The sequence below is a fragment of the Varanus komodoensis genome, unplaced genomic scaffold (assembly GCF_004798865.1).
Source record: "Varanus komodoensis strain SLA01 unplaced genomic scaffold, ASM479886v1 scaffold13_3, whole genome shotgun sequence".
Classification (NCBI taxonomy): domain Eukaryota; kingdom Metazoa; phylum Chordata; class Lepidosauria; order Squamata; family Varanidae; genus Varanus; species Varanus komodoensis.
The window spans coordinates 16,156,081-16,180,588 of record NW_025335409.1 but is presented as its reverse complement, the minus strand read 5'-3'; the positions used below and the strand labels follow the sequence as shown (position 1 = coordinate 16,180,588).

Below are 24,508 nucleotides of genomic sequence, written 5' to 3'. Positions count from 1 at the left end.
GCCTGCACAAAATGCATCCCAGCAGGCTGAACAATGGCGCAGCGCTTACACTCCATCATCTCCCCAACCACTGGACACTGGTGCCACAGGTGAGCTTGCTTCCTCTTTGTGAATCTCTCCATCCATTCTACAGTAGAATCAGGTGAGAGAAACATCTAAGCTGACACACAAGCCTCACAGGCACACGGAGCATCTCTGAATAATTTAGAACTGCAAGGGAGAACGCCACCTTGCCATCTGTGTCGGAAGAGTGGAGTACAGATGGGCAAGTTTAGCAGGTGAAGGATTGTATGGCAATTGTTCTTTTGCTGCCTCATCTGTCAGTGTTCAAGGGCTGATTCTTACATTCCCAAAGCTTCTGAGTGCCTCCTGATCTTGGACAGGCAGAAACCATGCCGAGTTTGTCCACAGTTCCCTGCCCGTTACATTCTCTCACTTCTAAGCAGAAGAGCCCATCCCCCACAGAGAGATCAAAAACAAGCACACCCCCACCATTCACTATCATCTCTCTGACACCTCGCAGGTCTACCTGTCCTTTCCAATCCTGACTGCTTCAGTGCAAACAGACATCTGCGTTTGTTTTTCTGACATTTCCTTGTATTTCAGTGGAACTGGTGTCTTTCTCTTGATTTATATCACTAAGTTTAAAAATAGCACCAAAACCATGTGCAGTTGTCTATGTAATTTAGACCATTAGCGTCAACCAGGATGTTCACTCAAGCCATCACCTGCATTGAGAGCCCACATTTTTAATTTAAATCAGTTAACTCTTGAAAATAAGATGAGGCACAACATTTCAGATCAGGCTGCTGACTTAAAACAGATGCAGAAACATTTGTGTGCAGATTATAGAGTAAGAATATACAGTTCAGTTTCTTCAAAGCTGAGGAACTACAAACAATGTAGCAAAAGCAAGACTATTAAAACCTGCATTGACATTCATATTTTAGACTCTGCTGTTTCCTCATAAATGTGTTCTATCCAGTGCTGGTCCTACTTAAAGTAGATGTATTAAAATAATGGGATTTAAGTTTCACTAATGTTGGATACAACCCTGTTAATGCTCTGAAGTCCTGCTAAGCAATATACAGTCCCCATCCTTGGCCCCCACTGACTTCAATCTCTGATGGAATGTTCTAATTCTTTTTCTTCCAACATTTCTACTATCCAGCAGTTGCAAGAAACAGGATGGATCCCCAACAGGATGAGATATTCCTTTTTATTTCTTTAAAAGACACAGCTTTACCAACAAAGCTATCACTGAAGAGCAATATGAACATTTGATGTTCAGTGACAGGCTGAAATAACAAATTCCAGTCCAGCCATCCATCCTGAAAAAATGTCACTAAAAATACACGGTCAGATCTAGTAAAGGAGATCCATGTGCAGAAGTTTTCTGTATGTATAGCTGATGTGAGATGCCAGTCCAAAGTCACAAGACAAGACTTATCTGAGTGCAACTAAACTCTCTGAGTACATCTTTTAGTTTGCACTCAGAAGCACACTTCCATCCCAAGACACTCCATACACCTAGAGTTGTTCCAAGGTAGAACCTTTAGCAAAACATTCAAAAGAAGTGGCCACTGAAGTGTAATTCCCTCTGGTTTGAGAAATCTGCATTCATTTTGGCAGTTGCCTTGTACTCACCTTTTCTGTGCATTGCTTCAGCATTAGAAATTAAATGTCGCCATTCATTCAAATAGCAAAAGTTATGACTTTACTTCAGAGTTGCACCAAGTCTTCCTGGGGTTTTCATCTTGGAAGTAAAGGTGCCACATCTGGGAATGCGAAGATTTCTCTTAAAAGAGCAGCATTCCCATGAAGGAAGGTGTCGTGTGTCTCTATGAAATAATGAGACAGCATGAAAAGTCCTGTTTCAAAGTACTGGTTAAGAAAGATGGAAGGATCACAAAGGGCACTAAGGATGTGGAAATCAGAAAAATTCACATTCGTCAAGGGTATCTGGGTTTCACCTTGAAGTTCACTCCAATTTGTGTCCATAACACATTTGGAGTTGTGTTTTAACTTTTTCATGAACACTGAAAAGTGCTTGGGCATACACTCAATAGGACACAATATCTTCCTTTTTATTAAAGCATGATTGTGTGGGCTTTTAAGAATATGCCTTCTTTAATGCATATTGTTTCATATTTTTGAAAACATCTTCTCCCACCCCTTCCTCCAAGTATAACAAACTCAGAGATGCACAAGTTTTGATATGCTCATGTTCATGTTCAGGAGGTGTGAATGGGTATATTCTTCAAACAACTCTAAAGAGCACCACAGTTGCCTCCTAGACATGTATAGATCAGAAAAGATCCTACAATTTCCAGCATTCCCATCACATGGAATGTATCAATGTAATCATTACTTCTCCACTGCTATAGGAAAAAAGAAAAAGAAAAAACCAAGGAGAGGTGGTAACCATTTCTCTTACTAATATATATGCTAACACTAGCAGTTGTTCTATCTAAATAAGTATCTATATAACTTTGGAAGTCATAGAATAGATGCTCACATGTAACAAAATCAGTTGGTGGATGTTTTCCTTCCAAGCTTGCAACGTAAGTCTTTTTGCGACTCTACAGGCTGCCTGCATCGACTTTTGCTGGCCATCTGTTAATCCCCACATGAATGGGGTGTAGTTTAACATTGCATTCACAGCTGCTGCTATCACAGTTTTTCAAAAACACTTATTCAGGCAGTGTCTTCCAGTCCAAAAGAAGCCACTGAGGGACATGCTCATGTCGTATGCCCAGAGAGGCGATATCCTCATTCCAGTGCTAGCATCCAGCAGAGCTAGCCGCCTCTGCTGGATGCAAGGTTCTCTTACCCTGAGAACACAGCCTTTTGCTCAGGTTGGACCAAAGTCACCCGATGGCCAATGGCCAAGTGGGGACTAGATCCTGGACCTCCTGAGTCCCCTGCCTAACATCCTAACCACCGCCTCAGATTGGCGCACTTCATATAGAAGTTTCTGTTTCTTTGTCTGTTGTGCCTATTATTATTTGCCATTGCATTGCAAATAAAAAGATTCCAAAAACCTGCAGACTTTTTCAGCATAAGCTTGCACCCTTCAGGTTGCTGTTTACAGGAGCCAATCTTTAGCGTTGTCCACGGTGTGATCCCTTCCCCTTGCTTCCCAAGTGCTTTGCCAAGAAAGGGGACACACCAGATAGAAGACTGTGCTGAAGCTGATCTGTGTGTGGAGTAAAGTGTTTCCTTCTTTCAACTCATTCCTTATTTTCTTTCCACACATCAGCCAGATTTTAAGATATGAATATTAGTGCTATATCCTGAACTCCTCCTTTATTTATGTATTGCATCTGGATACAAAATCATAGCTGAGGATTAGTGGATAAAGAGAAAAAAGAATTCCTCATTGGCATCATGGTGCTTGCTATGTCACTGTACAAAAGAGCACTTGGCAACAGTTGCTGCATGGAGCAATTTCAGTGACATAGTAAAATACATAATGATCTGTCCTGCTTGGCTTGCATACTTTTACTCATGAGTAATCCTCTTGGGATTGAGACATTTGTACAATAGGAGCAAGGTGCTTTGTAAGCCAATCACAAGTGTGCTAAATTTATCCTACACAGCATCTTTAAAAAGTTTCCGAATGTGCTAGTGGTATATTTTTCTTCAGTATCCCTCAGCCCTGCCCATTCTCAGCTTTAAAAAGTGAAAAACCTCTGTTCCCTTTTACTTGTGGGATTTGCTGGACTTCAAGAGGTGAAAAAACATGCCTTGAGAGCCCATTTCCATGGTAACCATTTCATTCAGGTAAGAAAGTAAATAGGAGTCATTGGCCTGCAGCACACATTCATTTCCCTCGCTTCTGAGCACAACAAAAAACTTTCTATGCCATATACACTAGCTGAGCTCCTCAGCTGAATTTTTATTAGCTTTTTATTTTAAAAGTGTCAAAAACCCCTTACAGTAAATGTGAAATAAAATTAACTATTTAAACCATTTTTCTGTCCCAGATGTGGTCTGATTCCAAACTATAGACAGGAGTCATCATGCAGCAGAGCCATGTTATGCACCTGCCTTCTGACATACGCTCTTGTGAGGACACGGCCTCTGTTTTCAGCCTTCTGAGCCCGAGGGCCTCACTTCAGCCTGCACAATAGGAGCCACTTTTAAGGTTTTTGCCACATAAACAGAATAATAGAAGAGTAGAGTTGGAAGGGGCCAGAAGGGCATCAGGTCCAACTCTCTGCTTAGTGCAGGACTCCAAGTTAAACCATCCCTCTCAGATGGCTGCCCAGTTCCATCCTGAATGCCTCTAGTGTGGCAGACCTCACAACTTCCATTTTTCCATTGTCATACTGCTCTAACAGTCAGGAAATTTGTCTTGGTATCTAGCTGGAATCTGACTTCCTGTAATTTGAGCCCATTATTCCATGTCCTGTACTCTAATATGATCATGAAGAGATCCTTCCTTCCTCTTTGACACAGCTGAAGGAGCTACCTAATAAATCATAAGTTTGAAGAGCTGGGATTTGTAAGTCAGAGACAGACAGCAAGTAGATTTCTATGATTTGAACTTCAACTCCAAAGCCTCCACCATCATGGCCAATAGCCAGGAAAACTGGGAAATGAAGTCTCACACACCTTCTGCCTGAGTAAGTTCTCTAGTGAAATAATGACCATAAAATAATATGTGTATCTCTATTTAACTGGAATGTGATCCATCCAAAGCTTGGAAGGTTTCCGCCAAAGAAATTACTGGAAACCACAGTGTTGCAGCATCTTTTGAAAATCAGTGGCTGAATTTTTCCATAGGAATGATGGGCCATAGTGCCTTTTTTTAACCCAGCCATTGCCAGTAGTAACTACCCACAGGGAGTGTACATCTTAGGTGAATTTTCTGACTCATCCTTGAACTTAGCCTGCATATAACTTAATTCTTCAGATTGGAAAATAAACCCCTATATCAAGGATTATTGATATTATTTTTAAATCTCTCGTTGTGTCAGCAGCAGGGGGTTGAGGAGCCGGATGTTCTGTCTACCCTGCTTGCAGTTGCACAACATGCCTTGGTGCAGAGCCAAGTGAAAAACATTTTTTAAAGTATCAGCTTAAGTTGTATAAATATTTTGGCATTTCCTCTTCTTTTCCTGGGTGTATTTGCGTCATGCAAGGCAACCAAGTCTCTAGATGGTTTATTGGGCTGGAAATGGCTTTGGACCTCCACAACATGGTTCAGATCTTGGCTAGGAATAGCACTGCAGTTGCTGCGGCATTAACATAGCACTGGGTTGCATTACGAACTGTACTAAAGTATGCAAGATTTACCAGCAAAACTCCCCATTGTTTCAAACAAAAAGTCTACCTGAAGCAGAAACAGAGAAGGCTCTCTAATTCTCCTGAAAAGGGATTTAATGTGAACACACAAGGAGTCTTCTGGTCCCTTAAGGGCTGATGCATTTAATTTGGCATGAACTTTCATGGACACTTTTCACTTCACCAGCTGCAGCTTTAAACTGGCTGATCCACAGACAAATGCAGGAGTTAGGGACATCCAGAGGGTGTTAATTGCCTTAACAGTTGATATTCACAAAACATTGTTGGGTGATAATACAGACAATAGTACAATGGTGAGATGATTAGCATATGTAATGTGATACCAACACACATGCACACACACACACACTCACATTTGCACATATTCAAAACAGAGGAATTGGGGTTTCTTGATACACTGGAATTCAGCAATACCATGAAGTCTGTCTTCGAAATGTCTTTGTTCAAGAATGTTCAACTAAACATTGCCATTCCTTAATTTGAGCCATTATTTGAAAATCTGAACTGGAATTTCACCTCCACCACCCACACCAAAACAACAGAAACTGGCTCAGAGCACGAATGGCAAGTTAAGAGCATAAGAACATAAGAAAAGCCATACTGGATAAGACCAAAAGTTCATCCGGTGCAAGACTCCATACACTCAGTGGCAAGCCAGCTGTGCAAAGGGTCACGCAAGCAGGATGGGTGCAAGACCCCCTCCTGCCCAAGCCCCTCAGCAACTGGTGTATGCAGGCAGGACACCTCTGGTGAAGGAGGCTGCACATAGCCAGCAAGGCTAGTAGCCACTGATAGCCTCCTCCCTCATGAATCTGTCCAGTCTCCTGTTAAAGCCATCCGAATCGGTGGCCATCACCACTTCCCATGGCAGCAGATATCATAGTTTAACTGTACTCTGTGTGAAGAAGTGCTTCCTTTTATACGTCCCAAACCTCACACCAATCAGCTTCATGAACCTTGGGTTCAGTGTTATGGGAGGAGAAAAACACCTCCACTTTTCCTCTCCATTTTTTCCACACTGTGCATTACTTTAGGCTCCTCTCATGACTCCCCTTACTCACCCTTTTTCCCAGCTGAAAAATCTCAGCTGCTGCTGCTGCTGCTGCTGCTGCTCATAGGGGACCTGCTCCAGCCCCCTGATCATTTTTGTTGCCCTTCACTGTACTTTTTCCAACTCAATAGTCCCCTTTTTCATGTAAGGTGGCCAGAACAGAACATAATATTCCAAGTGCGGTCACACCAAAGATTTGTATTAGGGAACTAAGATCTTGGCAGTTCTATTTTCTATTCCATTACCGATTACACCTAGCATGGGGTTTGCCTTCATCACAGCAGGTGCGCACTGGGCCGACAAGTTTTTTGTAAAGCTAATATCTGGCTGGATTCTAACTAGAAATGGGAGAATTGTTGATGCTAAGTCTCCTCAAGTTTCTCCCACTTCTGCCAAAATGCTCACTTCATCTCACTTCTGTTCCCAGTTGTAAGCTTTTCTGCTGCTGTTGTTCTAAGAGAAAAGGGTGAACATTAAGGCAAGCATTTTTAGAAGCATGCATCAAACAGCATAGTTTTTCCCTGTTGACAAAACTATGCAAATCTTTCCAATATGTGCATTAAAGGGTACATTTTTCTAAGGTACAAATTTGGTGAATGCGATCACATGCTTAGAAAGATAGAAACATACAAACATAGAAACAGAGCGAGTCAGAAGGGGCCTCCTGGGCCATCTAGTCTGACCCCCGGCTCCAGCCGGCTCCGCTCACGACATGCCCACCATGTGCATGTTCAGCCTATCTTTGAACACCCTCACAGATGGGGCCTCAACGACCTCCCTTGGAAGCCCTCGGGGTCCTAACTGTCAGGAAATGCTTCCTGGCATCCAAATGGAACCTTGGCTCCCTGAGCTTTGCTCCGTTGGGGCGCGTCCTGCCTTCCTCTGCAGGGGAGAACAGGTCTCTACCCATCTCCATGTGACATCCTCTCACGTACCTGCATGTCGCCAACATATCCCCTCTGAGTCTCCTCTTCTCCAGGCTGAAGAGACCCAGTTCCCTCAGTCTTGCCTCATACGGCATCCCCTGCAAACCGGCCACCAACCTTGTGGCCCTACGCTATATCCTTGTGGCGATATCCTTTCTGTAATGAGGAGCCCAAAACTGAGCACAATCCTCCAGTTGCGGGTGCACCAGAGTCATATAGAGTGGTAGTAATACCTCTCTCAATTCAGAAGCCACGCTTCTGGCTATGCAACCAAGGGTGGCGTTCGCCCTCTTGACCACCGCATCACACTGCTGACTCACGTTTAGCCTGCAGTCAACCAGTGCCCTGAGGTCCCTTTCACAAGTGCTGCTCTCCAGCCACTTGTCCCCTAACCTGTACTTATGACACCTATTCCTATGCCCCAAGTGCAAGACCTTGCACTTATCCACATTGAATGCCATCCTGTTGTCTCCTGCCCACTTCCATAGTCTGTCCAGAACTTTTTGGATCTGGAGTACCTGCTTCTCAGTTGTAGCCACTGCCCCAGTTTTAATGTCATCTGCGAACTTGATCAGCAGACTGTTCACCCTTTCTTCCATGTCATTTATGAAAAGATTAAACAGGATCGGCCCCAGGACAGAGCCCTGGGGGACCCCGCTTGTCACTGGTCGCCATCCCGATGATTCCCCACTAATGGTTACCTTCTGCTTTCGGTCAGTCAACCATGCCCTAATCCACTGGACAGTGCTTTGGTGTATAACAAAACTCTTCAGTTTCTCCACCAGGATATCATGGGGCACTTTGTCAAAGGCCTTGCTGAAATCCAGGTATACCACATTCACTGCATCCCCTCCATCTAGCCATCTCGAAAGCTTGTCATAGAATTCCACAAGGTTTGTCTGGCAGGACCTGTTTTTGCGGAAGCCGTGTTGTGTGGCTGTCAGCCTCCCTTCCCTATCTAGCATCACTAGATCTCTCTCTATTATGAGCCTTTCCATTGTTTTTCCTACAATGGACGTAAGGCTAACTGGTCTGTAATTCCGCATGTCCCTTCTACGACCCTTTTTGAAAATTGGGACCACTGATGCCACCCTCCAGTCCTCTGGAACTTCACCCATTCTCCACGAGGCCTCAAAGATGGAGGCCAGCGAGCATGAGAGAACCCCTGCCAACTCTGGCCAGCAGGTGTGAGCGAACCCCTGCCAACTCTAAGATATGAGGTTTACCCACAAAATATGTTTGCATTTGTGTTCAAGAGTGCAAGTTTTAGCATTAACCTGACAGAATGAAATTAACATGCACTCTAGTTCTAACCTATTTAGGATTTTTCTCAGCTTTTGTCCCCTTAAAGAGCTGAGAAATATAAAAGTAGGACCAAGGGCTGCAGCCACCCACAATGATTAAAAATAGAACAAACTATGTTATACCTCAAGCTTATACTCATTTTCCCAGGAGTAAGCAGGGACGAAGTATGATCCAAGTATTTTTATTTTATGCATTCTTCATAGTATTGATCCTTCACTACATCCTTAGGCCCATGAAATTGTTTTGATCTGCTTTCCAGATCAGCACTGGGGTGTGAATCATATTTAAACTTAACCATCTGAACTTAAAATGAAAACAACCCCAGAGGTGTGGGGAAACCATTACCAAATTTTTCTTGGCTCGAATCTGAACCACACACAAGCCTTCAGCATGAATTGAAACCTAAGCTGCGTGTTTGATGATTTGACCCACACAAACTTTTTAGGAATACAGTGTTTTTGTCTCACTGTTCCATTGATCCTGTTTTTGCAAACACTTATATGGCTAATTGATCTCTTTATGGTGCTTTAAAATTATTTTTAGTATCAAACTGAGATGGTTTGAACCTGGGATATTCTGAGCTATCTTCTGTTCCTAAAAAGTATGCCACAGTGCCAAATTGGTACTAAGAACATACTTCGATGCATGAACTTTGAAGTGCTTGGAGCAGCATGACTCTTCCACATCTTCTACTTTGACTATTTATATTTTCTACAAATCTGTTTCAGCAAAGCTGAGCAAAATACAGCATCCTACATCTTAGAGGTTGGAATGTTTTGCTCTGTGTGGATTTGGAACCCCAACAATGGAGTGGCAGCTGGAGGAGGTTATTGAAAAAATTAAGCATGTACTTCTACAACCTAAATTGCCCTATCAACCCAAAGTAGCATTTTTTAAAGGCTGTTTTTCTGTTATGTAGAAAAGGGCTTGTGATTCTTGGATAGTATCCAAATGTTTTACATATTACACTGAATGAAGTGGTAATATTCTGAACTGCACAATTTAAAATGGTCCCCCACATTAAAATGGTGGGAATGTCGTGAGTACATGGTGGGCATGTCATGAGTGGAGCCGGCTGGTGCCAGAGGTCAGACTAGATGGGCAGGGAGACCCCTTCTGACTCGCTCTGTTTTGTATGTTTCTATGTTTCTAAAATGAAACGTCCTTGCATGCAGTAAGTGAGAACACCAGAAAGAAAGGTTTATTTAAGGTTTAGAATAGCAATGTCCCTTATGAGCTACTTGACTAAATTCAGGGACCTTTTCATTTGGGGCAGCTGTCCAAAAATGTAATTCTCATTACTTCCTGCAGGAACTGATAGAGGTCAAAATCCAACCACTTTCTGGCAGGATAACTCACCAGAATGTAGGTTCTTTCCTTGGTAGTTCAAGAAAGAAATGTACCCAAGTGTCTTCCAAATAGCCAGCATAACTTGAGAAGGGAGTCTTAGTCATAATGGAACAAATCCAAGTAATCCCATTTAAGTGATCGATAGACATGCAGGTCTTTGATAGATAAATAATTCTATTTTTCTTCATTCATCTGAGAACTGGGCATTTCAGTAAATTGCATCTTTTAAAGACTGGGCTTCATATGCCTTCCATGATGATGATGATTGCAATTATTACCACCATCATTATATCATTTCCCCACCACCACTGGCAAAAGTGATCCTGAGTGCAGAGATGATCAACTGCTACAAAAGGAAAGTGTCTCCCAAATAAGAATTTTATCTTCAGGAGACTTTGTGTAGGTCTAAATGAAAATGTGTTGTACTCTCAGTCATACACTGACAAATCCACATGGCTAAAGTAGAAAGAGGTCAAGAATTTTAATGAATTTTAGACTAGTGTCACTAATGCCCTTTTTGAAAGATCTCTGCAGCTGTGTTTCACTGTCAGTCTCTCCTTGGGTCTGTTCCCTTGCTTTTAAGCAAAGAAATGATACATCAACAATCTTTTTCCCCTGAGGTTTCATGATTGTTCCTGAACAGATTCTGTGGAGCAAAATATTGCAAAGTGAAGTAATGTGACTAAGTGGCCCTTGACCTCTTTTCCTGAGGACTGAGGGATTTCCAAGTAGAAAGGAAGTCCATGACCAACAAGCTGTAGAACACAGCGGGGCAGATTTCAAGTGTTCAGTATCTACTTTGCTTGTTGCTGTTGTTTTCCACAAGAACATTTAAGGTCCACAAAGTGGAGGCAAGTGCAAAGTATTGGCTCAAGAGGATGGACATACACTGACTAGGTTTGGGCAACACAATAACAGTTCTCAAGGACTGAGTGGCTGTTGTTGAAATGTGGGTTATTGTGTTTTCCTGAACCCTGCTAAGATATCGAATTGTGCTGAAGAAGCCACACAATCTTTGCACACAGCTCGTGAGCCAACATCTTGCTTCTCTGGATCTAGACCACAACAAGGCTACTGTGGTGAGTCAGGGCTATTGGAGCCTAATGAACATTTGGATGCAGCTCACAGTACAAGCTCTCAAGAAGAAATAATCTGTCTCTAAAGAGCTTGAGCGTGAGGCTAAAGCCATAGAACTTCAAGTGAGGGCCTGAGACCTGACAACCTTAGAAATGTTAGTTGCATGCATTTCAAAAACTGCATTTTCTATAGCAGGTATGAAGGTAGATTGAGATCTCTGAGTGATTTGCAGTAAAATGGGAAGAGTTTCTGATTACCTTCTCAATAGTTTTGCAGCAACCATGTAACTGCTTCTTGCTACTGTGTCAGAAGCCAAGCACTAGGAACAAGGTACTTCTGAGGACTTGTGCAGCCCTGGAATTTGTGATCAATACTTGCATCAAGGTCCCAAATACCTCCAGACAAAAATCCATTACTGATTTCCCCACCAGCCATTATTTTTTAACAGCATTACATATGCTTAGGAGGCACAATAGCTTAATGACACTGGAAGTGCAGACCAGAAATGGCAGACACTCCAGAGGTTCGAGACCTGCACCGTGTCACAGAGTGATCACCCACCCATCATTCGCCTTTAGCTCCCACCCGTCCAGCAGTTCAAAAGCATGAAATACTGCAAGTAGAAAAATGGGTACCACTCCAGCGGGAAAAGCTAGCAGGATTCTTGAGGAGAGCGGGCGCCAGAGCCGGGCCTGCTCAGATGTGAGGCAAGGCACGATCAGCAGAAGGAGCCTGAATGAGCCAGCAACCCGAACGCCAGCTGGTCTACATGTGTGTGAAGCTAGTTCGCCCCTGGCGAGGCACGCTGGATAAGCAAGTGAGCGCAAACAGGAGGGACTAGCAATTGTAGGCAGTCAACCATCTACTCCGTATTAGCATCGTAGGCTCCTGGCTAATTGTTCCATCGCCATACACTAAATAAATAATAATATGGTTACCAACCCAACATACCCTAAACCTAGTGTAGTTCTGAACTTCAGTACTTTCCTCTGGTCTTCCAAACATTCTGTTTCTGACTGTGGATATAGCTCATCTCTTATGCAGATGCTTAAAATACTGCTGCTGTAACATTGGCCTCCTGTTGAACATTGCAACACAACCTAGCATACAAAATGAACCTCTTCTTATCAGCAATTTTATAACAAGACAATTATAATATATTCGAATAACAACAAAATATTACAACCCATGTACTGAAGCCCCTGACAACAGCACCAATACATATAAAACTGGCTGTAGAGCCATAAAGTTGTAATGTCCTTTTCAATCCAACTCAAAGGAATCCAAAATGTCCTCTTCAACTAGTCTGAACACAGAAGAGTCAACTGCATGTGCAGAATCCACAAAACCCTAAACCAAGTCTGCAAGGGCCTTAGTGGCAACAGCAGCTCCTGCCTGTTCAGCTTTCCTGCTCTTTTTGATTCAAAGTTCTTACAGCCCTACTCTTTCTTAGTTCCAACCCTTTGGGCTGAACCAATATTTCATGGGGTAAAATATTACTTCCTGGAATGGGGAAGAAAGGGTCAGTGGCACCTTCAGCTCCACAAAACAGGTAGTTCCAGTGATGTGCCAACATGTGTCCACCAGTTTCCTGAAAATGTTCTTCCACCAGGAAAGTGATTTCCATTTCTCTGCATAATTCTCGGGGAGTTTTATAATTTATTTGACTTTCTTTGGGTGATATCTTTGAGCTTACATGATCCCTGTGAAGTGGCCAAGGGTGCCATGTGCTTTTGCTGCCTCCCAGGCTACCTGCACTATCTGATCTGAAAAATGGGAAGAAGTGGCTCATGGTATCTTTCCCTGAGCTTCAGCTGAACTTTGAAAAGCCGAGCAGCTACAAGCTGTCAGAGATTATTCTACTATGAATGGCAGAATGCTCAAGCAAGTTTCTCAGTCACCTCATAAATAAGGTAAAAACAAGAGCCCTGGATCAAACCCATGAGAATTTCCTTAAGATTTCTTCTCTTCTGAATTTCTTCTTGAAAGAAATGTCATTTCTGTCAAGTTGAATTGAGAACAGTAAAACAAAAGCTTGGAAGACATTTTCAGCATGGCCCTACTTAGGGTTGCAACAAAGCTTCACAGAATCTGTCCCTCTCCTGGTCACAGACTTTCTCTGTGCCTTAGAAAGCAAGCCAAGCTGAGAGAAAGTCTGCAAACGCTTGCAGAACTAAGAGTATACAACTAGCAACCTTCTTCCACATCACCTGAAGCATGTACAGAGGCTGCTGCATGTGATGCAGAGGAGGGATGCTGTTTGCACAGTGGCTGCTCAGCCTGATTTCTTGGTAAGCATCATGTGAATGCCGGGTGCATTCACCAGGAACTCAGATTCTATAGCAAAGTCCACAGAGCTGATCCAGATGGCTTCCTCACTTATCCCTACTACTAATCAGCTCAGAATATGGGGGGAAAGAAGGAGAGATATGTGAATAGTACACATGGGTGCCTTGCCATTTGTGTGCACAAGGCCAGTCAAGAAAGGGTTGGAGTCTAGGCTGATCTCGGTGCCCACACACAGCTGACCTTGAGGGTGTGTCTGGCTGGTGCCTTAAGAGAGCTTCACAAAATGGTGCAGGCATGGAAGGGGGAGCTATGTGGCTGCCCCTCAACCATGCCACAAGGCCTTCCAAGAGATGCCTTTATCACTCACAGAGCAAGTCACAGGAACATTTTCCCAGGTACAAAACATTGCAATTTGAGTGCTTGAAGTGTACGATGCCCTACAATGACAGTGAAATCTTGAGCAAAGACAAGTGACAAGAGTTTGTTATTTCTGTTCTTTGTTCCCTTACACAAGTTCCATTTAAAAGAAACATACCTGCTGGGATAAAAAGCTCACAATTTTCTCAAGTCACCTAGAAAAACCTTTAGTGTTAAGATATAATTGAGCAGATCCATCACTACCCTGCCATGTTTACATCTCCCGGTGGATCTGAGGAGCAGCAAGATCCAGAGAGATGGCCTAATATAGTGGCTAAGAAAGTGCTGCATGAAATGGGAAGTCATCAGCTCAAAGCTCTCCTTACCTGTGTCATGCAGTTCACTGAAACACTGACCAGAGGCAAGCAATGTGTCCCAGGACACCTTTAATGGTGCCCATCAAGGTACCCTATCCATCCTACTTTTTTTTTTAAAGGAACTAATTTCCTTATAGGCAGCTGGCATAGCTTCAAAGCAAAATGAGGGCCTCCAGATGATTCCATCTTTATTTTCCATGAACCCCTCTGGGCTGCATCACAGGGCTCAGATGCATTTTCAGGAAATGAAAAACAAGACCAATACTTTCTTCTGCAGTGCATTCAGGCACCAAGAAAAAGGAGGAGGCAGGGGAAAGAGAAAGGTGCTGAGCTAGAAGGTCAAATGAGTTCTTCAGTACATCGTTTGGGCAGATTATTTGTCCTTTGGGGCTAGCAGTGCTCTCCTTAGCAATCATTTTGTTATGGTGCCCGTGATAGTTTCTGTAATATCCAACAGTGCCCATGGGCACAAAAAATTCATCTGCCCCTGATCTAACTAGGGTTGTTGGAGAAATCTGCAATGGATTGAGCTGAGTTCAGATTTTAAAGAATCCAATGCACAGATTCCACAGTAAACCAGCTTCTCCCAAGGTATTCAGATTCCAAGGAACTGTGAACTGTTTTTTACATTATAATCGTCATCGGCGTCGTCACCATCACCATCATTTTACAGTACAACACAGTACAATAAGAAATTCCCAACTAAAAATTTTAATATCTTCCATAGGCCAAAGTGTGAAAATACACATTTGTGGGGGATTTGCACACTACTCGGGAGTGTGAACTTGCACAACTTCAAAAGTATGCAAATACATATGAATACATTTGTGCAAAATTAAAATGTGTCAATGAACAAAGGACAAAATGAAAGACAATGCATAATAAATATAGGCATCATTCAACTACACTTGTCTAGAAGCCAAAATTAACTACAGCTTCCCTGTAGTTTGAGTGGCAAACCTGTGATTAAATAGATCCTGCCCCCTCTTTGGCAAAATGGAGCTTTTTGGACCCCTTGTACAGCTCCCAGGATTCCTCACCTTGGGCTATGCTGGCCTGATTGGAGTTGTAGTCCAAAACATCTGGAGATGCCAGAAAGCAGAGCTACACTGAACATCCTCTCTCGTCCTATCTCTATATTCTATTCTATTTCTATTCCATTTTAATTTCTCACAAATACCTTTTCCGTTTCTTGTTTTAAACCAATATTGGCAAAGATGCAGCACTTTGTAGTCTTTGCTGCCATCTACAGGCTTGTTAACTATTTACATGTGCAGCATTTCAAAAGCACTTGTTTTGCTCATGCAAAGACAAACATTGTTTATTGCCTCTTAATTTTCGTCCTAATTGAATGCTGAACCTATATGAGCATCTCCCTAATGGCTCATAAAAAGAGCCCTGCTAGATCAGGCCAAAGGTCCATCTAATGTCATGAGCGGAGCCGGCTGGTGCCGGAGGTCAGACTAGATGGCCCGGGAGACCCCTTTTGACTCACTCTGTTTCTATGTTTCTAATCCAGCATGCTGTTTTCAACAGTGGTCAGCCTGACGTTTGGAGCAGCCCACAAGCCATTCTATAGAGGCTCCCTGTCTTGAGGGGCAAAATACCCACAGTGGGACCCCCTCCCTGCGTGGGTTCCTCTCTTCATTACTGCCTGTGCTGCCTCACTTACCCTCCGCCTCTGGCCCCAGTCAGTGCAACTATCCAGAGGGAGAGCAAGGCAAGTGAAGGACTTCCTCACGCTTGGCATGCTCAGAAGGCAGGGGAACAGACACCTCTGGGGAATAGAAGCAGCCATAAGATCCAGACCCGCACAGTGGGGTAACCAGCAGGGATTCAGTTTTCCCTCTTTCATTCACCTATTAACAGACTGGAAATTCATGCAGGAAAGAATTGCGCAAATAATTCACATTTATATAAATTTGCAATCCTGAAAATGCACAGATCACCCCCAAATGTGTATTCCAGTGCTATATTATTTGGGATAAGTTGTGCGTTTTTGTTATTTTACATATTTTCTGCAGCAAAATTTGCACAAAAACTACACTTAAAAAAAAAAGCTGCCTTTCAGCCCCACAAAATCCATGTGATCCTGGAAAGCTGGTCCGCTGCAGAATATACAGGTTGTACTTGGGTTCTGACCTCATTTGAGTTTGTTGCAGATTTCTCTGACTGCCTGAGCTCTGAATTTGCATGCTTAATTCCTTGCATATGTGTGAAGCTGACCTGTAGTTTCTTGGCTCACTTTTTTGGATTAATACGCTCTGCATAAATTTTGATTCAGTTCCCTCTTAATGATTAACTCACCAACCTTGGAACCAAGGGCAAAAATGAACATTATTTTTAATTTTATCTTGTTTCATGCTTCTTTGTTTTTCATTTTTATTAAGTTGTTGTTTTTGCTGTTGTTGTTAGAGTCACTGAGTCCCTGATCTGAATCAGGATGCTAAGATCCAGGGGAAGTAGAAGGCACCTATCCTAGAGTAAAAAGTAATGGAAGACACAGTGCTAGAATCACCTGCGGGTTTTTTGGCCCAGTTCTTATCTTATCTGCAGTACTTTATCTGTAACATTTTGCATATACTGTATTTCATTCCTTGCTAATATGCTACATGTGTATATGCTATATCTTTTGTAATGCGATGTGATGTGTACATCCATAGATAATTGTGTGCATGAACACCTGACTGCTCCCATAATTCCAGTTCTTGGTTTGTGTTTCTTGCATGTTGTAATAATCGGGATTGTGGTGGATTGATAGTGGTGGCCTCATATTATCCATGAGGGCTACCTTCATCTTGAGTTAGAATTCCATCCTTGAGTTACAGCACCCAAATCTGGTTACCCAAATAAGGCAGTCCCTCGGTTATGAATAAGTTCCATTCCTGAGAAAATGGAAATTTTTCATTAAGTTGAATTTGGATTTAAGTCGGATCATGTATAGTCGGCCTTCTACTTTCATGGCAATTGGGGGCACAGGACCGCTGTGAACTGGGAAACCAGAGCTTTAGGGTAACATCAAAGCATCAGCCAAAGCATATGAAAGTTCAATCTAGTCTGTTCAAACATCATTTGGTAAAGTACTTAATTAATGGCCATGTGTGGACCAGGTGAGAATTGAGCTTAGGAGTAATGTCCCTTCAGATTTAAAGAGTGGGCCTGCAACATGGCCCCACACAAATGATGGCTCGTCTAAATCATGCATTTGTACAAATCATTGTACGCAGAATGCATGCGATGACTGTCATTTTCTACCACTTTGGGCAAGGATCACGGATATCACAGATGACATTTCTTGTATGGTACCAGATGCTAAGAAGACCTAGCCTAATCACCACACAATTACCTGAAGAGAGAGCTTGTCAGCCTCATGTTGGAACCAGACTACATACTTTCTGCTAACCATAGTCAGAACTACATGTTGAAAAATGAATGAAGTCACTTTAGAGATTCTCATCAGCTTTTGACTGAGCAGAGCCAGCCACTTTAACAAGGTCATAGTTCCATTCTTCACAATGGAACTAGATCCTCTGTGCACATAAACATGGCCCTTTGAAGCAAGCAGGCAGAGCTGAGACCCTCCAGATGTTGTTGGACTCCATTTACTTTGTCCTGACCATTGACCATGCTGGTTTGGGCCAAAGACAGTTATAGTCTAAAAACATCTGGAGGGCCACAGGTTCCCCATTTGTATTGTATGTGCTGTACTGGCAGAATGACAAGGAGGTTAGTAAAGTTTATCAGTTAGTATAGCAAACTTTCCCAGAGTCCCAGATCCAGAATTGTTTCTTGATACCAGGCATAGTTTTACAACCTTTAACTTGCTAGAAAGAGCACCTGAGATAATTGCTTTGAGGCTGTTTGTACTGTGAGAGCAAGACTGTTTGTCTTACTGAAGTAACTTTACCCCTCCAACACTCAAGAAAATGGGGGGTTAGAGCTTGTGCATACAGAGATTCTGCAATAGCGGGAAGAGAAGAACCTTATAAAATAGCAAGAGCTGATGTAATTGATTCTTGACCCAGGAAAAAGAATTGGTGCATTTTTTTTGCCCAGACAACTTTAGAGGCCCCCTAGCTCATTCAGAGAACCAATATGTCCACAGAGGAAGAGCAGGGTAAACTTTCTTTTGCTGGTTTATACTGTGCATGCACATTCATCAGTGCAAACTGTATATCATCTTTGACACTGGTGGCTTCATCTCTCCTTAAGTATCCTCAAATCTAAAGTGAGGTGCCTTGGCCAGACCAGGTCCCTAGAGTTAAAAATGGCATTGCTGCTCAAAGCACATCTGAAATTTGCCTGCCTTCCATCCACTTCAGTGGGATGTGCATCAGAAGAAAATTATTAGAATCACTTTGTAGTTCTCTAAAAGGCCCAGAAGTAGGGTGAGGTTGTTGAAAAAATAGCCTTTTAATTTCCTTTGTAATTAGAATTTGATTGCTAGTATAAATTAGCTTGCAGTGCTTGGTGCCTTTTGTGGAAGTTATTTCCCAAAGTGAATAACTTTAAATTAAATGACTCTTATCAACCCCAAGGCATCAGTGTTTAAAATCTCAGAGTAGGCTCCTGGAACTGGGGACTTATAAATTAAACAAAATTATATCTCTTTTTAATAAACTCAGCTGAGTTTTGATTTCTTTTTTCCTTCTTGTTAGCTATATAGTGTGAAGATTGGAATGGCAGTCAGTGGTAATCAGATACGAGTTTAAGATTATCTTACTTTGCAGTTCATTCTGCATACACCCAAATTCAAGATCTAATGGGGAATAATAATGTGTTGTGTTTTCCACCAACCCACCCACATACACACACTGGAGTAAATTGCCTGAACACAGTGGTTTCAGGGCATGCACAGAATTCACCCACTCCCTGTCTTCCCTTGATATTTTGGTGGAAGAAGTTGATCCGTTTCTGTATTTCCTTGGATCCATAGATTTGCTCTTTCCAGTGGAATGCCTAAAAAGCCTGTGCATGGAATGATTCAGGTGCACACATGCACATACAGGCATCTGTGAACTGAGGGAAACCTGCCTAGTTTCCCATGGCAACTCACTATTAGAAGTGGATTCCTCCAACTTTCTTTTTCCACCACAAAAGACTCATGTTCTTGTCAGCAATGCACAGGGAAAGTATAGCTCAGGGTGTCAGAAGTCTATCAGCCCAAGGGTTAAATTCAATTTCAGAGATGCTCTCAAGAATTTCTTTCCATTGGAGGATGGGGCAAAAGGCAAACGGGAGAAGGCCAAGCGTACCAGCATATTTTAGCTTGAAGCTCTTCCAACCAAATAGGGAGGAAGGACCACAAAAGACAGAAAATTGCCGAATGACTAGCAGACAAAAGCTGGGCACACGGCCATCTCAGAACCCCTGGGCGACCCAGCTGGGACTCCAAGCAGGGCAGAGATGGCCAGTGGGCATGAAGTTCAACAGCCCCACCACCATAGCCAAAACTGGACTTGAGGCAGCTTCTGCCACTGTCACCACAATGTCCTTGACCAGCCCTAGTCACAGACGGCTGAGGGGGACAGCCCACATCATAATGTGAATTTCACATGGCCTCAGATGGGATAGACCTGCCCTGTCACCATTCCTCATAAGGAGCATCCACATTTCCAAAGAAGGAATATACTGAGTCATTGATTTCCCTGGAAGAAATCTCTGTGGCAGCTTATCAGGCTTGCTTCTTCCCTGTTATTTTGATGGTGCCCTCCATTCGTGTTACAGTGTGGTGTGGAATAAACCCGATAGCAATTCCTTAAATTATATGCTTTAATGGATTGCCATCAGTTGCAACACTAAAGGCAGGGAATTAACAGGATGATGTGTGGATGACTGATTGTGATGGAAACAACCTTGAGAAGATGCGCAGCTTCTTGATGAGGCTGTATTACTCCACATGGCTTGTGGAATCAACCACTCAGTCAGCAGCTTACGATGCTTCCAATTCAGGCTTTATTGTCAGATGGTTCTACATCACTCATGGAACTATACAGCATGGAACAGAATGTTGGTATAATGAAATATGCAGATAGAACAGGGCCTTTATTATTATTAAAAACAAAAAAAACATTGGAATGAAGTTTCACAAAGTTACTCTGTTGCCTTTCAGATTGCTCAAACTGCATTTTCAAGAAAGAACAGGGTGGTTAAATGTGTATGCAAAAGAAGGAAAATACATAAACAAAAAACATTCTTTGTTTCCTTTCTTATTTCTGGCAGCCCCATTCAGTTCTTCCAAATCTGCAGACAACGTGGTTAAGTTTGACATTTATGGAGATGGAATAGGCCGATACAATGTCTTCAATTTCCAGCACAGTGGAGGCAAATACTCCTACTTAAAGGTTGGCCAGTGGGCAGAAACCCTCACCCTCAATGTGGACTCTATTCACTGGTCCAGAGGCATTGTTCCCACTGCCCAGTGCAGCGATCCCTGTGCACCCAATGAGATGAAGAACATGCAACCAGGAGATGTCTGCTGTTGGATTTGCATTCCCTGTGAGCCCTTTGAGTACCTGGCTGATGAGTTCACCTGTTCGGACTGCGGCCCTGGGAGATGGCCCACAGGGGATCTCACCAGCTGTTATGACCTGCCAGAAGATTACATCAAGTGGGAAGACGCCTGGGCAATCGGCCCTGTGACGATCGCATGCCTGGGCTTCCTTTGCACTTTCCTCGTTGTGGGGGTCTTTATCAAGCATAACAACACTCCTTTGGTCAAAGCTTCAAGTCGTGAGCTGTGCTACATCCTCCTCTTTGGAGTCTTCCTCTCCTACAGCATGACCTTCTTCTTCATTGCCAAGCCTTCGCCGGCCATCTGCACCTTGCGCCGTCTGGGCCTGGGCACATCCTTTGCCATTTGCTATGCTGCTCTCCTGACAAAAACAAACTGCATCGCTAGAATATTTAATGGGGTGAAGAACGGGGCCCAGAGGCCCAAATTCATCAGCCCACGTTCTCAGGTCCTCATCTGCCTGAGCCTCATCATGGTGCAGATCGTGGTGGTGTCCGTGTGGCTGATTTTGGAGGCCCCAGGCACTCGCCGGCACACTCTTCCTGAGAAAAGGCAGACTGTCATATTGAAGTGCAATGTCAAGGATTCCAGTATGCTCATCTCTTTGTCATACGATGTGATCCTTGTGGTCTTATGCACTGTCTATGCCTTCAAAACAAGGAAGTGCCCAGAAAACTTCAACGAAGCCAAATTTATTGGCTTCACAATGTATACAACGTGCATTATTTGGCTGGCCTTTCTGCCAATCTTTTATGTGACATCCAGTGACTACAGGGTAAGTCTTCCGCCTTGGTTTCAGACAAACTCATGATGAGATTGAATGAGAGTGTGGTTTCTTTGTGAGCGTGCCCTGCTGCAGAGCAAACTGCAGTGGAGTATACAGCATACAGCAAGGAGAAAATGACACTCAGTCATATTCAGTGCAACACCTCCATCTCTCTCATTTCTCATGCATTCCATTTTCACAAGAGCACACATCCGTTCACACAACAGAAACTCACGCTCACCTCATTAACTCATTCATCCACTGGCCCTTTCATTCAGTTCTTTCTCATATGCTTACTCTCCCTGCCCTAAGGAGGTTGAGCCTCTTTCAAAGCAAGGGCTGAATGCCATTTTGGAGCAGCTCTGGGAGCTGGAGGCAAAAGGGTCAGCACAGTGTAGCATGAACGTCCTACTGCCAGTCACTAAGCCTTAGGAAAGACATTTCAATCTTTTAGAATCTGTACAACTGACAGACAGACACCTAATGGTGGAGGTGAGGGGGAACGTGTGGGCTGGATATGGCCCTGGGCCAGAGTTTCTGCCCCCTGCTGTATGCTCCTGTTTGTTCCTGTCGCTGATGTTTCGCAATGTCTAAAATGGGACAGGAGCTTATGCATCTCCCTTGCTCCGATTCTCTCTGTACAGGTTCAGACCACAACCATGTGCATCTCTGTAAGTCTGAGCGGCTTTGTCGTCCTGGGATGTTTGTTTGCCCCCAAAGTGCATATCGTCCTCTTCCAGCCTCAAAAGAATGTGGTTACGCACAGGCTGCATCTCAACAGGTTCAGCGTCAGTGGGACAGGAACCACTTATTCCCAAGGTAATTAACAAAAAGCATGATTGGAAAGTAGGACTACTGGCTTTCCTTCTGAAGAGAACCATTCCTTGCCACTCTAGATTTCTGCATTTGTTAATTTTTCCACCATTTTGCCATGCAAAAAGTAGATGCCCAAGGCAGTTTTTGGCTATAGTCAAATCTCAGAAATGCAGTTTATAATATAGAAGTAAAGTTTCTAAATCAACATAAGTTTGAAATAAAATACAGTGGCAATTAATACAAACAGTACTTGTAATAAAAACCAATCCCAAACATTTTTTAAATTACATGAAAGATTAAAAAGAAGGAAAAACAGATGTAACTAAAAATGTTAAGAGCTGCAGGGTAAATGCTCTTCTAAAAATTCAGCTCATTAAAAGCTGTGCAATAGACAGAAATCCAAGGAAAGTTGTTTTGCTCTGAAATTGTCGGGCTGTGATATGGAAATGCTTCATTTGCTGAATTTCTGGCTCTCCTACAGCTCTGAACTGCACAGCAAAATCAGACTGATGTCCCTTTTTAATCCTTTAACATGCTAAACAGAGCATACCTTAATAATGCATTTTCTCATTAGTTAAAACTCTTCTAATTATTATTGGCAGTGCTCACACTTGAAACTAGCATAATCCAGCACTTGAAGGACTGTGTGCCGCTGAGTTCATCTGGAAGGGACAAGGCTGCAAGCCTTCATCACTATGTTGGTCGACTTTCCCAGCAGTCATAGGCATGTCAGCTGGTGATGACCTATAAAGCCCTAAATGGCTTAGGGCCTGGTTACCTGAGGGAGCATCTCCTTCCATATGTGCCTGCCTGCCCCTTAAGATCTGGGGCAGACGCCTTTCTCCAGGTACCCTCCCTGAAGGAGATTAGGAGGGTGACTAACTGGAGAAGGGCCTTCTCTGCAGTAGTGCCTCAATTGTGGAATTCGCTCCCCAGAGAGGTTTGCCTGGCGCCATCACTTTATTCTTTTCGGCACCAGGCCAAAACCTTTGTATTTCCCAATGTTTTAAGACCTGACTGTTTTAATTGGGGTTTTATTATTAGTTGAATATTTAGGACACTGTGTTTTAATTTTTTTTTACATTTTGTATTGTCAAACCATCCTGAGACTTCAGCAATGGGACGATTTAGAAAAGTTTTAAATAAATAAATGTCTCCTTAGGAGTAAATCCCCTTGAGTTCAGTGGCACTTAATCTTATGTAAGTATGCATAGGATTTTTTTAAATGTTGTTTTTTTTTCATTTTTTTCTTTTAAATTGTTATATTATTATTAGTTATGGATGTTTTTATGTATTCTTTGTGAGCCGCCCCAAGGCTTTGTTGCGATGGAGGTGGCATAGAAATGTTTTAAATAAATAAATAAATAGATAGATAGATAGATAAATTACAGATAGGCTGCAATCCAGTGCACAGAGAATAAACCATGCAGGCAGAATGTGCCGTTGCTGGGCAAAATGACCAGTGCTCTCACACAGACTTACCCTGGCCAAGATGTTTCTCTGAGGCATGTTCCATTTTTACTTTAATCCCCCGGCTGCCATGCTAACTGAATGGCAGCTGGACATGTATGTCACCCACCAATCCTCCCATCTGTCTCTCTTGCAGACCATCCTTTTCCACCCACTGCCAATGCATCGGTGCTGACTGAATCATACACACCCCTGTCCTCTTTGCTTCTGTTACCAGTAGGGTCGATTCTCCCAGGTACACCACAGAGGAAGGGCAGACAGCAACTGGCTTTGTCTTATGGCCCACCCAACAAAACCAACATTCAAGACATATGCTTGGCATACTAGTTGGCTCTATGTATACTGTCTAGATTCCTCAGCCAGCTTGTCAGTCATGGTTTCCATCAAAGGACCTTGGTGGCTGTACTTTACAAGTGCAGGTTTGCTGGAAACTCTGCTAGATGCTTTGTTGCAAAGGGCTTCTTTACATAAGGGGTTCTATACTGTCAAGAGAGCTTCAGCTGTGGAGCAGTACAGAAATGAAATGAAATGAACAAAATGAAATGAAATCAATACATAAATAAATATGTAAATTTAAAAACTGACCCACTGCTGTATGAAGGCTTCTTTACATGGGCTTTTCTTGGGGTTTCAGTGTTAGCTGCCTTTCTATGTACCCTATTAACCAGCACAGCCCTGTGATGCAACTGCAGTACCATGGATTTTTACCTTTTCACAAGGCTTTTCTTCCACTTTGCTATAATTTAAAATGTAATACCAGAATTACTCAAAAAAGAACCCACGAAATAGGCTGGAGAATTTAGGAAAGCAACAATGCAGTGAAAAACCCCCATATGTTTCCATGAGGAATGACAAGCGTGCAATAAATGCCTTGTGTAGAGAAACCCAAAGTTTTAG

General features: G+C 42.9%; 1 protein-coding gene across 1 annotated transcript in view; it reads left to right on the top strand.

Annotated features, from left to right (window-relative positions):
• GRM3 (glutamate metabotropic receptor 3) overlaps positions 1-24,508 on the top strand; it is a 42,697-nt gene that overhangs the window by 17,910 nt on the left and 279 nt on the right. Inside the window, exons 3-4 of the mRNA XM_044423430.1 lie at positions 20,268-21,334; positions 21,970-22,144. Of these exons, the coding sequence (XP_044279365.1) occupies positions 20,268-21,334; positions 21,970-22,144 (1,242 nt within the window). The remainder of the gene's footprint in view (positions 1-20,267; positions 21,335-21,969; positions 22,145-24,508) is intronic.